This window comes from Thunnus thynnus, chromosome 7 (assembly GCF_963924715.1).
Source record: "Thunnus thynnus chromosome 7, fThuThy2.1, whole genome shotgun sequence".
In the NCBI taxonomy this organism is placed as follows: Eukaryota; Metazoa; Chordata; class Actinopteri; order Scombriformes; family Scombridae; genus Thunnus; species Thunnus thynnus.
The window spans coordinates 31,751,319-31,766,018 of record NC_089523.1 but is presented as its reverse complement, the minus strand read 5'-3'; the positions used below and the strand labels follow the sequence as shown (position 1 = coordinate 31,766,018).

Sequence of the window (14,700 nt, the reverse complement as noted above, 5' to 3'; positions counted from 1 at the left end):
CTTTATTGACATCAACTTTTTTTATTGCTCTGCCTGCTTGTGTCTTATTTCTGTGTTATTATTTCAATTTTTGTGTAGTACTCTAGGTTGCCTTTGTAACCGGTTTATCTCCGGGGATTTCTGATGCAAAAAAAAAAAAAATTCCATTGTATTATTTATTAATGCGAACTGTCCCTGTTAAATAAACCAATGAATAAAATAAACCTATCTGCACATGAGTAAGGGTCAAACACAGGACAACGTCTGTGTTATTTTTGCCTCCGGCTTTATTTAATCTCATGCTTGTGTTTTCTGCAGCATGGACTGTAATCTTTCATATTCTGTAACTACTTCCTATGAACTTCACCATGACACTATGACCATGAAGACAATCGGATTGGTTAACGGTAGTGATGGTCAACAGTTTAACAGCCTTCTAAATCAGTCCTCAGTCTAAACTAGGCCCCCAAGTAACCATAGAAACAATACCTTTAGCTTTAAATAGGTGACGGTCAAAAGAAATGGTGGTTAAACCAGTTTTTTATCAGCCAAAATACGTCAAAACTGAATGATTTTTCTCTCTAAAGGCACCTTTGGGCTGTGTGACAACAACGATCCTGTCAGTTTATCACATGTCACATTGTGTGAGACGTTTTTAATAAAATCCTGGTCACAATCTGTGTCAGACTGAGGCTGTCAGATTGAGCGTTGAATGCATGTCGTAGCACTACGATGTAAATAGAAAAAAGTAAGAAAGCAGATAAACGTCATCACATCAGCTCGTCATCCATCTGCAGCTTTGATGTTAAAATGCAGCAAAGTCACACACATTTTTCACTTCAGTGCCATCATTTTGGTTTTTGTGTGTCATGGACATATTAAGGAGAACAAGTGTGTTTTCACCCTAAACTTTATTAAGAAAAAACTGCCCTCATGAAATGTCACCCTGTCCAGTGTATTCTGCGTCATTTCCTGTCATATTCTGATTGGTTGGTTGGATAGATGTGGGTCGTAGCAACAGTCACATTGTGAGAATTTGGACATAAATTTCTGAGTCTTTTGCCTCAAGGCTCGTTTTGGACTCGTGTCAACTCGTGTTTTTAAATGTATTTTATTTAATTTAATTTTATCTTATTTCTAATATGTTAAAAGAAGAAACTAAATAAAATATATCACCAGTAAAATATTCACCACGTTTTTCTCACTGTTCACACAGTGTTAAGGGGCCTTCAGTAACATATAAATGCCATAATGTATTGATCAGTCAGATGTTCAGATATAAAAATTTAATAGACTTGATGAGGGAACATCACCGCTCAGTGTCATGCAATATTTTCTTACTGGGGCACCTTGTGCATTAGCTTATTTATGTTTTTGTAGAGCTGTTAATGTCATCATTGAGGTAATTCATTGGTTTTGAAAGCACCCTATAATGACATGATAATACCGTGATTGCAGCATCAAAGTAGTTCTGCAGCAACAAACCTCTCTAATGGTCCAGAAGTATTTGCCAGCCAAGTCTCTAGGTGAAGCGCAGGTCTCCAAGTCGTCCTCCCTGGTCAGTCTGCGGAGCCAGACCAGCTCGCAGTTACAGTGGAGAGGGTTCCCACCAAAACTCAACACCAGCGCCGTCAGAGGAGAGCCCTTCATCTTAGCGTACACTGGAATCCGCAGGAACAACGGGTCCGGAGGAATCTTCTTAAGCTTGTTGGACGTCATGTCCAGTCTGGTGATGAAGACAAAAACACAGCGAGGAGGGATCAGTCTATAACCTGCATCTCATTTTAATACATGTAGTGGATAAGAAAGGGCAGATATCAGTTTGTTGAATAGTGAGGAATGGCATGAATCACCAATAATTGTTTAAAAAAATAAGAAGGGGACAGGGTATCACATCAGAATCCTTTTGAATCTGTTTTGAATGTATTTAATAGGTTATGTTTTAAACAATTTTAAGCAACAAAAGAAACTTAGTATTAAAACATTACAAACCAAAGATGGAATAAAAACTTCTTTTCATTTCTTTTCTTTTCAAGTTTTGCCAGACTGCATTAATTTTATAAGTTAAATGCCAACATGAATAATATTAAAACCTCCACTAAAAGATTCCATTAAAAGATTTTGACTTCAGACTAACAGCATAATCATTTCAGGTTTTATATCAAGTAGAACTGGAGCTAAAATGGGACTGGATATATGAACCAAAGCCAGTAAAACATTCTGATATTTTTGACACTCAACTTTGACCGTCTTAGTCAAAAAATAAATGAATTCATTCATGAAATTAAAACAAAATTGGCAGATTAGTATTAGTATTTCTTCACCACAATTAAATTCTTGCCAGTATAAAAGCTTTGAAACTGCTTTTAAATCATCATGTTGGGAGATAACATTTCCAAAGAATAATAAAAACATTAGTCAAATGACTAAATAGATGCAGTGACAGTCAAATATGTATAATGGGCTCATGTTGTGCTGTGGGCACATTAGGACTCAGGACCTCTATATTATTAAAATCCTGACTAGAGCCCGGATCAGTTGGTGTAAATCCAACCCAGAAACAGAGACGGGGAGGGACAGGAGGCAGCGAATTAGCTGGATGATGTGTTTAATAATTCCAAATCTGCCTGAATATCATGTCCTACAAAAAAGGAAGTAAATGTTTTGTGTCTATGAATTCTCTTATATGCATTATTAAATCCAGAACTATCCTGAGCTGTTTTCACCAATCTAAAACATTGACTCTAAGGTCAGCGACTCGGCGAGTCCAGAGAGAAGAGAAAAGGTGGAAACGTGGGGGGAAAGTAGGAGAGAAAATAATTAATCAGTCAATAAAACAGTCAGTCAGTGAATCAATTCATTATTGTGTTAGTGGTAAAGTCCTGTGTGGATAGAGAGGGAGGTGAGAGGAGATGAGGGGGGAGGGGGGGGGGTCAGGTGTTGGTTGGGTAGTTGATTGATTAGTCTGAATCAGAGGTGGGCAGCCATGTCTAAAGGTGAGATAAAGGAGTGGAGGAAAAGGGAGAAAGGGCAACGTTAATGAAGGAAGTGAGAGGGGGGTGGCTGTAAATTGTAACCCTGTTCTCACATTTTCTTATCAGATTGAAGCTGAAAGAATCATAAATGTCTACAGGAAGTGTATAAATCTGATAAGTGTTTCCACAAGTTTCACTTTTTAAAATGAAAAGGTCTGAAAAGTTCCTGTTAAGAAAAATCCCTCAGTCTTTCTTTCTCTTTCTCTTGCTCTCTAACTCTTTCTTGCTGCCGCCGAGGTAGTGATGGTGACATTCAATCACACAAAGGTAGATTAATTCAATCTATTCTTTACTTTCAATTACACTTTTTTTTGTCAAAGCCACACTAACAGGACTTCTTTGAAAAGCAATGGGGGCTTTTCCCCTTCCACAGCTTTATTCAAATGCTGGTACTTAAGTCACTTTTTTGGTTAAAAGCATGCAAAGATGGGTGAGAAACCTGTTCATGATGATTGGCTCACTCCATATGAAATGATTTAGTGTACTGGAGAAGTATTTTACTGCTCACAACAAATAATATGTTTTTATGACAGAGGGTTCAAGTGGTGGCTCTTTTTCATCCATTTTGGCTGAATTTTCTGTTGATTATTCACCATGATGGGAAAACCAGTTACAGAGTATCAAAAGGTTGATTAACCAAAGTGAAATTACAAAGTAATTTTGATTGAGGGCAGAAGAGTCACAGCAGAAAATTTGATCCTCAGCTCAACTTGGTAAACATGATCCCTTAATGTGGTGGTTAATCACAAACATCAGTTTCAAAGTAATACATATTTCTTATATTCACAATGACTGACTCCAATGTGAAAATTGGTTCCTGAAAGTGACAAATTATTACCAACTCTGCAGCTCTACAGAGTGTTTTAGCCTCTTTTAGCTCATAGTTTTGGTTTTACAATACATTTAGCTCTCATCAGGACCTTTTCCAGCATCAGCACGAGGCCGTTTTCAGCAAATAAACTGTGAAAAAAAAAAACATTGTACACCACCTGCCCAGCAACAAGCAGCAGACAGATGAAGCTAGATACTAAAAAAGTGGAACATCTAACAGCTATGAGCCAGATCATTTTCTCAGGAGTTGGTGGAGACCAAACCAGAGCTAAAAGGAGAGTGAGTATTGGACTTAGATTCATGAGGTGGACACAACTCCAATGGGATTATTATACTCCTTTGTATCTGCTGGATAAAAAGGCAGCTGTTTGCTAGCACCTTAACAGGGTACATGCCTTTATTTCATCACGATTGGACTATTGTAAGTCTCTTTTTACCTTTCTTAATAATTCTTCCATACACTGCTTACAAACTGTCCAAAATGCTGCTGCTAGGCTTTTAACACGATCCATCAGATGGTCACATATTACACCTATTTTAACCTCACTGCACTGGCTTCCAATAAATTTTAGAATTCATTTTAAAATTTTGGTGCTCACTTATAGAGCCCTACATGGCCAAGATCCACAGTACATTACGGACCTTCTCCACCCCTACACCACCAGCCGAGCTCTTAGATCCTCCATCCAGGGCTTTCTAAGTGTACCTCGTACACATATTAAGACCCAGGGTGACCATGCTTTCCAGTCGGCAGTCTTCCAACTAGCTTAAGGGCCTTGGAAACTGTTGACTCTTTTAAAAAGCAGCTAAAAACCCATCTGTTCAGACAGGCATTTGGATAGTTTGTGCTATTTTATCTCTGAATTTGTCTATTTTATTTGCTCTCTCCCTGTATATTTCTATCTGGTGTCTTTGCTTTTATTTATTTTGATGCATTTGATTTTATTTCTTTGACTGTGAAGCACTTTGTGACTGGTGTTTGTGAAAGGTGCTATATAAATAAACTTTACTTACTTACTTACTTACTTACTTAATCGAGAGATGCTGAGTCTGTTCTTCTGCCACACAGGGGCCAAGAAATGAATTACTACAACTTTACATGTCAGATTTTGAAGCCAGTCTCTCAAAGACCAAGAAATTCTTCATAAAAAAAGTAAAGTCTTTTGAGGAAGAAGCAATGTGTTGTGAACAGGGAGCTGCCTTTAACTAAGTTTGTTTTATGCTGATTGCACACATTTGCTCTCCTCCTACACTCAAAACAAACCGTTGAATGGTAGATGTTCTTGGCCCTTCCCAAAGGCATTCTGACCAACGTGTGCAAAATATCTAATTAAAGCAGAACTAGATGGAAATCACACTTCATCAGAAAATAAGACTGATGATGGGATCCAACGGTGGACAAATATTACAGGGTGTTTTCTTACAGCCTCTGCACCATCTCTGGGAATTGAACAGCAATTTTTCTCACCAAAACATTGGACCCGATGACTGGTAATAATGTAGTGGATTCAAGCATTTGCTGTCGTCAACAGCTAACACAGGGAAGTCTATTTTCCCCCCCAAAGTCCCTCCAGAAATATTCGACAACAACGATGACTTAACAAGAAGTTAATAGCTGTTGAGAGCAAGCGAGCATGCTGCACTTTGCAAATTTTAATTATTTTATTTCATGGGCAGCAGCCTTGTGGTGTATTAATTTATGAGTGTGTGTGTGTGTATGTGTGTGTGTGTAAGTGTCAGTGTGTAAGTGAGTGCTCACCTGTGCACAGAGTTACAAAAGCTGGTCTGTAAAGTTCTGTGTCTCCAGGGCAAAAATAACCCATTACAGCCTTTTTAATAAATGCATGAATTTATCTCGAGCCATGGTAAGGTTTTTTCTTCTTACACATCAATGACTGTTGTTCATTGGGACGTAAATTGAAATTGATTACTGTTAATGGGGTTCAAACATTATTTTGTGCAAGCAGAGTAAAACTATTCAGTGCACACATGCAGCCACATCCTGTATACTGAGAATAATCTTTAAATTATTAATCAAGCGCTTTACAGGTCAGACACCATTAAAAAACAGTAAAAATATAATACAAAATTAGTAAAGAAAAAAACAGGTTTCCTTCATTAATTAAGGATGTGTCAAAGGTTAAACAGTGGTTGCTATGTCGCATTCCTAAACAGGTTTCACATTTTAGTCCATTTTAGTCCATTTTAGTCCATTTTCGTCCATTTTCGTCCATTGTTGTTTGCACCTGGTGGTGTGTCAGCCTCATCTTGTGTCCTTTCTTGGCCGATGGAGTATGTAATGGAGATGGTGAAGTTTGCTATCACATGACTTATACTGTAAGTATGGAAATTAAAAGTATGGACTCAAAAGTTAGTTAAGTTGCGAGGCTGATCTCCTCGGAGAGGTCATTCTAAAGTTTTGTGGCCATTATTGCAAAGCCAGGGTCATCCTGAGTTTTTAAATATGGTTTAGTACAGACAGAGGGCAGCTGTGGCTCAGAGGTAGAGCGTCCACTAATTAGAAGATTGGTGGTTTAATCCCTAGCTCCTCCACTCTGCATGTCAAAGTGTCACTATTTTTCCATCTTTAGGGGTTACAAATTGGGTTACACTGGGTCAAGCCTGGGCCTTGAGGTCACACTGTAATTCTTAAGCAGGAAGGAGACATTCTCTCCTCTCCTTGAGACTTCAGAACCCTCTCTGTCTGTTTTGGGGAAAGCAGAAACCTCTCTGATAAAGGGTAAATCAGCATTGCCATGGTTACCAAGGTCGGAGAGGGCATTCCTAGACAACACAGATAGGTGGATGCGTAGATTCTATTGACGCAATCAGACATTCAAACCAGAATTTGCTGATGGTGACCTGAAGTTCCATGCAATGTGACCTGAACTGACACGGGTAAAATGCAGTTCCTTGTTTAGAAACTAATGAACCAATTAGACTAATTTTTCATATTGTACGCTGATCTGTTGAGGTTAAAGACTAAGAGTCAGACCTTCAGTGGGCAGAATGGAAAGAGACAGCATCCGAGTTGCAGAAGACTTCGATGTTCGCTATTTCAGTTTCTCCTTGATCAAGTGCTTCAATAAATATTTTCAGCTTTAAGACATCAAAGGCTCATGTCTGCTTTTCTCCACTGAGGTGCTGACCATCGCTCAAAATATCCACAACAATACTGAACCCCCAATTGCTCCCGAAGCCTGTGACATCAGTGTGAGTGTGTGTGTGAACAGGTGAATGTGGCATGTTGTGTAAAAGCACTTGGAGTGGTTGGAAGACTAGAAAGGTGCTATATAAATGCAGTCCATTTACCATTAACAGAGGGAACTAATGTAAACGTGGGCCCGAGCAGTCAGGACCTTAAATCTTAATATCAGTCATAAATTGTGTTGGTAGCAAGCAAGGAAGCCATAAAGGAACTTTCATTTTCATGGTTTGGTGAGAAGTCAATTATTCACAGGAAGATGCACTGAACTGAGTCTGAATTTTTATTTTAGATCTTTAGTAAGAATGGTTTCATTTTAGAAAAAGATATATTCATTCCTAAACACAATGCTGTACAACCAAAGTAATGTGATGATCTACTTTCGGTTTGCTATCAAAACTAATATGTTCTGCAGTTTGAAGTGATACAGGAGGATAGGGGACCCAGGGTTCATGTGTGTGTTTGAGGAGTCTGAGCCAATAATAATAACTTCAGATTTATCCGTGTTTTGCGTCTGAATGTGTGTGTAAACACTCACAGACGTTCTGCGAGTAGATCTTTGAACAGACGAGCAGAGCAAAGATCTGCTCTGTGGAGGAGCAGTCTGAGGTCACTGTTTCAAATTGCCATTCTGTTTAGAAGTCAGCGAGGGCTGTAACATTTACCATCATCCACTATTGACGTGGCCCCCGGCCAAGATGCTGAGTCCCCAGTTGCTCCAGTGGAGCTGCAGTACAGACCTGGTCATACTGGGCATCTCCCAGCTGTGTGAGTGTGTAGCTACTGCTGAACAGGAATTTGCCTGCAAAGTAAAAATGAGCTGCCAAAGCTAAACTTTCCTTCAAGCCAGGCCTGGTGAGAAGGGATTTACTCTGATTTCAGTTCAGCTGCATCCCGCCTAAAGCTTTAGTTTAATGTCTAATTGATTATTAAATCAATTAAATGTAAATCAGTTCATCAGGCGGACTGATATAGTAAAAAATAATTTATTAAATAATTTATTTGAATTCAGATGCTTCAGTCAAAACAATGTTTCTCTTTAAAGTAATGTACTCCCACAAAACAGAAGCACCAAAGACTTTTGATGAGTCTTTTTTGTCTGAGTTCATGTGCAGATTCAGTTGCAGGATTTTATATATTCTTCAAATAATAATCATACTCATGTTTGATATAAGTGTGTAACTGGTTGTTATTTCATCACATATCCTTTTGGGGCTTTGGTGTCTTTCTCAAGCACATTTTTCTCAACAACTAGCTGAGAATACTTTCAAAATACCTTGATGAACATGTGTCGGTGCAATTGAACAGGGCTGTTGTTAAGTGCTATCTTAGTTATGTATTCATTGTCAGCAAAAATGATAAGTAATTTTAATATTTTAACCTCAATTTAAAACTGCATTGATCCACTGGCCACCAGAGTTCAGAAAAAAAAAACATCTGAACAAGCTGACAGATGCACAGCTGCTCCTGGTCTTATGTATGTTAGCAAACAGTTGCATATTTACACAACCAGAAGACACAGATCAACATTATCACCCGGTTAGAGTCATGTTTGTGTCAATTTGAGGTATGTAATATGATATTTGCTCTCATTCTAGCCCTAATTTGGTCTCCACCAGCTCTTGAGAAAAGATATCTGGCTCTTAAGCTGCTATATGTTCTACTCTCTTCTCCAGCTAGTCTCTAACTTTGTCTGCTGTTTGGTGCTGGGTAAGCAGTGTACAATGAGTTTATCAGAGCTTGTCTGATGGAAAAGTTTCCTACTGGGGATTGGTGAAAGTGGTTGAGAATGCATAGTACAGTAAATGTGCCGTAAGAACAAAACAATGCGCTAAAAGATCCATGAAGCTCTACATAAGGCTATTTCTCTTTGTTCCTTCAAAGTAGACATTTTGAGAGCTGCGATGTTATCTGTTGTACCTTGACATATCTGTATTGAATGTTCACTCCAACATTCTGGTGAGATAGGGACCGAACTTGATGCAACAACATTATGATTACATAATTTCTACCAAAAGACCAGAATGTACCAAAGGTGTTCTGTAACATTTGTGGGCAGTGCACTGAAAAACAAAAACAAACTGCAAACACATCTCTTAGGATTTCCAGTTAAGCCAAAGTTTATGCTTGGTGAGTCCCCCCCCCAACTCTCCCTTTTCATGAAACCTGTGCTGGCAGCTGATGCTGCACACTGTAATCATGTGATCCTGACCTGGCCAGTTTATGTAGATTGGAGAAGATTCCCTCGGGGACGCTCTCTATGAGGTTGTGGTCGAGACTGAGGGTGTTGACGCTGACCAGCAGGGCGATGGTCTCCCAGGGGATGTCCACCAGGTTATTGTAGCTCAGATCCAAGTCCTCCAACGTTTCCAGGAAGTCCTGCATGGAGAGACAGAGATAGTGAGCATAGTAAATGGTTAACCCTCAGAGACATTACTGTCTTTCAGAGGCTGTAGCGGGCCCAGTTAATGAAGATACTGGTATCATATGAAACTAGTTGACTAAGGCATCCATTGATACCAACCATGTCATGCTAGCTTGTCGGGAAGGCTAAATAATGCTCCAAAGTTAGGCTAAAAAAGGCTAAAAAAAAAATAGAAGAGGGGATGGATGGTTCATGAGGGGTTCATGCATCCATGCGGTGGAAAAAAAAGTTTAACGAGAGGAAACAATATATTCAGGTTTGGATGGAGAGATAAAGGTCGGAAAGGAAAAGGGAGGAGAAAGAAAGGATGACTGGGACCAACAGAGAAAGAAATGGAGATCAATTACTCCGGTTAATGCTGTACATTCAAAGGTTGTTGTTTTCTCTAATTGCCACCATACAATTCTCATAATCAGTACACCGTTCAAATGCCACAAGTTAGCACACATTACAATGAGCAAAAACACAAAGAGAGAGAGAGAGAAAGAGAGAGCAAAAGGACGGAGAGAGATAAGAGCCGCCTGTTGATCTGCCAAAATGTTGTTGTCATTGCTGTAATTGCTCTCATAATTCGCACAATCAGGACACTGTTGAATGTCACAATAACTCATTTCTCATTACAGTAATCTGGGCTTTATTGCTTACTGAACAAAAAGAGTCTCCTTTCTTACTGGCAAAAGAAACTTTAAGAGTCGGGAATAGAAGTTCAGAGAGCTCTGTTGGCAGAATAACTGGCCTGAAATTCAAGATTGTCTTCTCAAGAAAAATGACAACACTGGTTGTTTGTTAAAACTTCTGAAAATCACTCATGTAGATGTTCAGTGTCAGGATGGAGTCTGCTGCCAATAGAATAATGTTTTCTCATCTGCCACTCTCAAGATTAAGGTTTGATTAAGTTCAGAGAGCTAAAGCTATTTGGTTAAGGTTAGAAAAAGATTGTGGTTAAAAGAAACCAATGTTCAGTGTTGGTAGGAAATCGCATACTTCTGTACTTACACTTAACATTTTGAGTGCATAAGTGCGTTCACACTGAGAAGTATGGAAAAATGCAGTGCACTGTGAGTACCCGGATGGTGCACTCAAAACGGTCAAAAAGTTGGAACTATGGACGCTTCTCACCCTCAAGCCATCTTGGCTACGTAGAGGAAGGGGAGGGACCACTTTTCAAACTGGAAATGGTGGTTGGGTACATTGTAACTACGGTGAACATCACCACATTATACAAATGTAAGTTATACATGTGTTTTTTTAGCACTAAACACCACTATACTGTTGTCGAATATAAGCCATCAGTATGTTTTTTTAGGTTAATTTAGCAGTCTGTAATGATTTGGTAGCATGAACGATAATGCGAATGCTAGCACTAGCTAATGCTAATTTGCGATCGTCATTTCCAGTAAGTGCACAATGGCCGTGTTTGATTTGAGACAACACTACCCTGTAGAAATTTTGCACACTACGCCAGTAAGTACATAGTGTACACAGTGTATTACATGAAAGTGTACTAACAGAAGTATGTGATTTGAGACACAGCTATGGTCTCCTTTGGTGAGAAGACACACTCATTCATCCCATCTTCTTCCCTAAAGGTGACTGAATGTGAAGCAAAATTTAGAGATGGTGCAAACAAAGTCAGTGAAATGAAAGTCACTATAAACTGAGGTTAAGACAAGTCGTTTCATCTAAAGACATTTCTGTTTGTGAAGCTGTATGACGCCATTGCTGTACAGAGATGAGAGGAGAGAAAAAAAAAAAACCCTAACCCAGAAAGATTTGGAGTTCCTATTTTTAAAATCTGAGCTGTCACACAAGCACACACGCACCACTCCTATCACCAAACAGGAACGCTAATAATGGATGAATTCTGCAAAACTGCACTTCACTGACAACATTTTTTAACATTCAATGCCAACATATTGACTTATTTTATTTGTTTCTACAATATCTGAACATGGCAATTGTGGCATGTTTAAAGTCAGGGAAAGATTGTTGTTATTGTAAAAAAAATTGCAGGTCTGTAACCAAATTCTGGTCTCCTACATAAAAGTCAGATGTGCTACACGCCCATCCACCACCCTAAACTCCACACCCTTACTTTACAACTCACTAAATAAACACAACTACTTCCTGCACCGACACTAAATGTTGACATCAGATATAAACTGTGAAGTGCTGACTCGTCCAAAATGAACGTAATTCCCAGGGACACTGGACGGTCACAAATCACAAAATTTGCCTCAATGTGCTTTGCAATCTGTACAGAAGTTGCTTGTCATAAAATCATAAACATATACTAGTTTCCTTTCACCATGACCAAGATCTTACCCAATAACCAAATAGTTATAAGGCTGCAATTTATCTATTAATAATACAATTTTTTTTTCGATTAAACCATATGTTGTTTGGTCTATGAAATGAAAAAAACTGTTAAAAAGTGTGTTCAGTTGTATTTTTGGCATTCAGGTAAAATGAGTTTGTCAAATTTATCTTGTATTATCATTGGTAATATTTGTCATAAAGTGGAAAATGTATCCTGTCAAGTGACTGAATGAGAGCTCCTCTCTGCAAATATACAGTACTGTGCAAAAGTTTTAGGCACTAAAAGTAAAGTGCTTACAAAAATATTGCTATGAATTGTTCTAATTTATCAATTAATATCTTACAAAGTTGAGTAAACAGCAGAAACCTAAATGAAATCAATATGTTGCTGTGAGCAGCTTTGTCTTTAAAAACAGCAGCAGTTCTCCTCGGTTCACTTTAACACAGTTTTTCATGGTAACTTGCAGGTAGGTTGTTGTAACCATCCTGGAGAAAGAATGTTCTTCTGTGGATTTATTATTTAGGCCGTCTCAGGTGCTTCTTCATGTAATCCCAGATTGACTCCATGATGTTGAGATCAGGTCTCTGTGGGGGGCCAAACCATCTGCTGCAGGACTCATCATTCTTCTTGTTGCTGAAAATAGTTCTTTATGTCTCTAGCTGTATGCTCGGGGTCATTGTCATGTCATGAATAAATTTGGGACTGATCAGACACCTCCCTGATGGTATTGCATAATGGATAAGAATCTAAACATCTAGGGTGCCTAAAACTTTTGCACCGTACTGTACATATTTATATATATATTAATTAACTTGGACTAAACTGAGTTGACTGTGGAATTCTACCTTTCATTTAGATGTTCTCTTTTTTGTTTAATCTTAATTATATTGATAATATATTAGGAGAAATACTACTTATTCTTTGACAATAAAATTAGTGTATTTTAGCTGGGAGACATGAGGAGATGGAGAGACAGGGTGAAATGGAGCATGACACAGTGTGCAAGAGATGAAGAGTTAAGCTCAGGCTGAAGTTCAGAAGGTCCGGTCCATTAGTGAGTTCAGGGTTCACATCTCTCTGATTTCTTCATCAAAGTCCTGCAGAGGTCTGAGAGCCGAGATCCTGAGGGGACTCTTTGATATTTCAGTGCTGGACTTTTAATGAGCAGAGAAAGGACAATGTAATTTAACGAAGAGGGGGAAAACAGTTTATTTTTGAGGGACAGGTTATTAAAAAGCTCTCCGGCCCAGCAGTGGAGGCAGGCAGGCAGGGCTGGCTGGTTCTGTTGGACCTCAGAGTCGGAACCAGAAATGTCACAAAGCACTTGACCCTCAGCACCACCACAGCCAGTCTGAGGAGCTTTAAATGACTTTGCAATAACTTTTTCGGGACTGAGATTCTTGGCAAATGCAGTCTGTTGAATGCTTGGCTGATGAATCATGAGGTTTGTTGGCAGCACAGATCTACATTTGTTGGGGGTTTAAAATAGTTATGACTTTGTTATTGTAGCATAGAGAAACTGAGTGGAGTGGGTAGCGGCAGGATAAGAATATTTTAGAGAATTGTTTTGGTCCTTTTTGAGGGCAATTAGTTCATTATAATATAAAATACTAAATTCTTGTTACTTATTGGTAAGCCAAAACTCAATATGTAGCACCACAAAGATAAGATTTACAATTGAAAGTATGATTTACAATTGATGAAGGCAGGGGGTAATTGGGTAATTTTCTAAATAGTGTGGTCCAATTGTAAGTAAATAGTAATGAAAAATGAGAGAAAGAGAAACTTCAGTCTCCATGATCAAAAACTACTCTGTTTTTCCTCCTAGACTTATATATGGCAGCCCCCAAGGGTCAAAATTTGCATTCATGTATCAAATAACTCAAATAATAAAGATGTTAATGAACTTTAATGGGTCATTTTTGATGCCTCATTGTTTCACGGCCATTAAGTAGCTTCGATTTAAATGAGTGGAGGAATGAATGAGTGGATTTATTGATTTTTGAAGGTTGATTAAATTCTACAAAATACTGCCTTAGTTTATCTCTACAGTACCGACCAGTAACGGCCCCCGGGGGACCAGTCTCGCCCATAAAAACCGAACGCCCAGCCAGTTACTTTCGTCTGTACATTTATTCAAGTATATTACTTCAGTTTTGAGGTACTTGTACTACTTGAGAATTTCCATTTTGTACTTTTTCACTCTGCTACACAAGATAGGGATGGAATTATAAGATATAAAGTATTATTATGGATTAAGCATCTCACCATTATATAAAGAACCTAAAATTAGCTCAACTACATTAAATGCTGCTTACATGTCAATGCATCAATATTATGAATCCAACATAGATGACAGTGTTACAATCTGAGAGGTCATTCTGATGAGTACTTTGGTTTTTTTCAGTACATTTTGCACAAAATACTTTAGTTAGCAAAATAATGCAGAACTTTTAGTGGCAATCCAGTATTTTTCTATTGTTGCATTTCTACATTTACTTAAGTATATCTGACTACTTGCCTGATATTCATACACACTCGTCGACCCATTCAGATAGACTGTGTCAGTTTGAATGGGGTATTGATAAGTTGGTTAGTAGTAAGTTAGCAAGTAGTGGTAGCACAAGTATGACTGTAGCTATTGTAGTAATTGCAGTAGAAGTAGTAGTAGTGGGACAGTAGTAATAGTATTAGTATTTCTTTTAGCTGTAGCAGTAGTAACTTTTCATGAAATTTACAAAAGATCTGCAGTAAAAGCTGCGTAATAGCTATTCACATGCTGGAATGTGTTTGCTGTGACACGCATATGTAAGAAAAGTTTATTTAAAGGACCAGTGTGTAAGATTTAGTTGGATCTATTGGCAGAAATGGAATATAATATTCATAAGTATGTTTTAATTAGTAT

The 14,700-nt window shown here is 38.3% G+C and overlaps 1 protein-coding gene across 2 annotated transcripts in view; it reads right to left on the bottom strand.

Annotated features, from left to right (window-relative positions):
* Positions 1-14,700, bottom strand: part of si:cabz01090165.1 (uncharacterized protein LOC100333421 homolog) — a 76,760-nt gene that overhangs the window by 49,126 nt on the left and 12,934 nt on the right. For both annotated transcript variants that reach the window (XM_067595506.1, XM_067595507.1), the window contains exons 4-5: positions 9,263-9,429; positions 1,465-1,705 (exon numbers count right to left, since the gene is read on the bottom strand). In XM_067595506.1, coding sequence (XP_067451607.1) covers positions 1,465-1,705; positions 9,263-9,429 — 408 coding nt within the window. The remainder of the gene's footprint in view (positions 1-1,464; positions 1,706-9,262; positions 9,430-14,700) is intronic.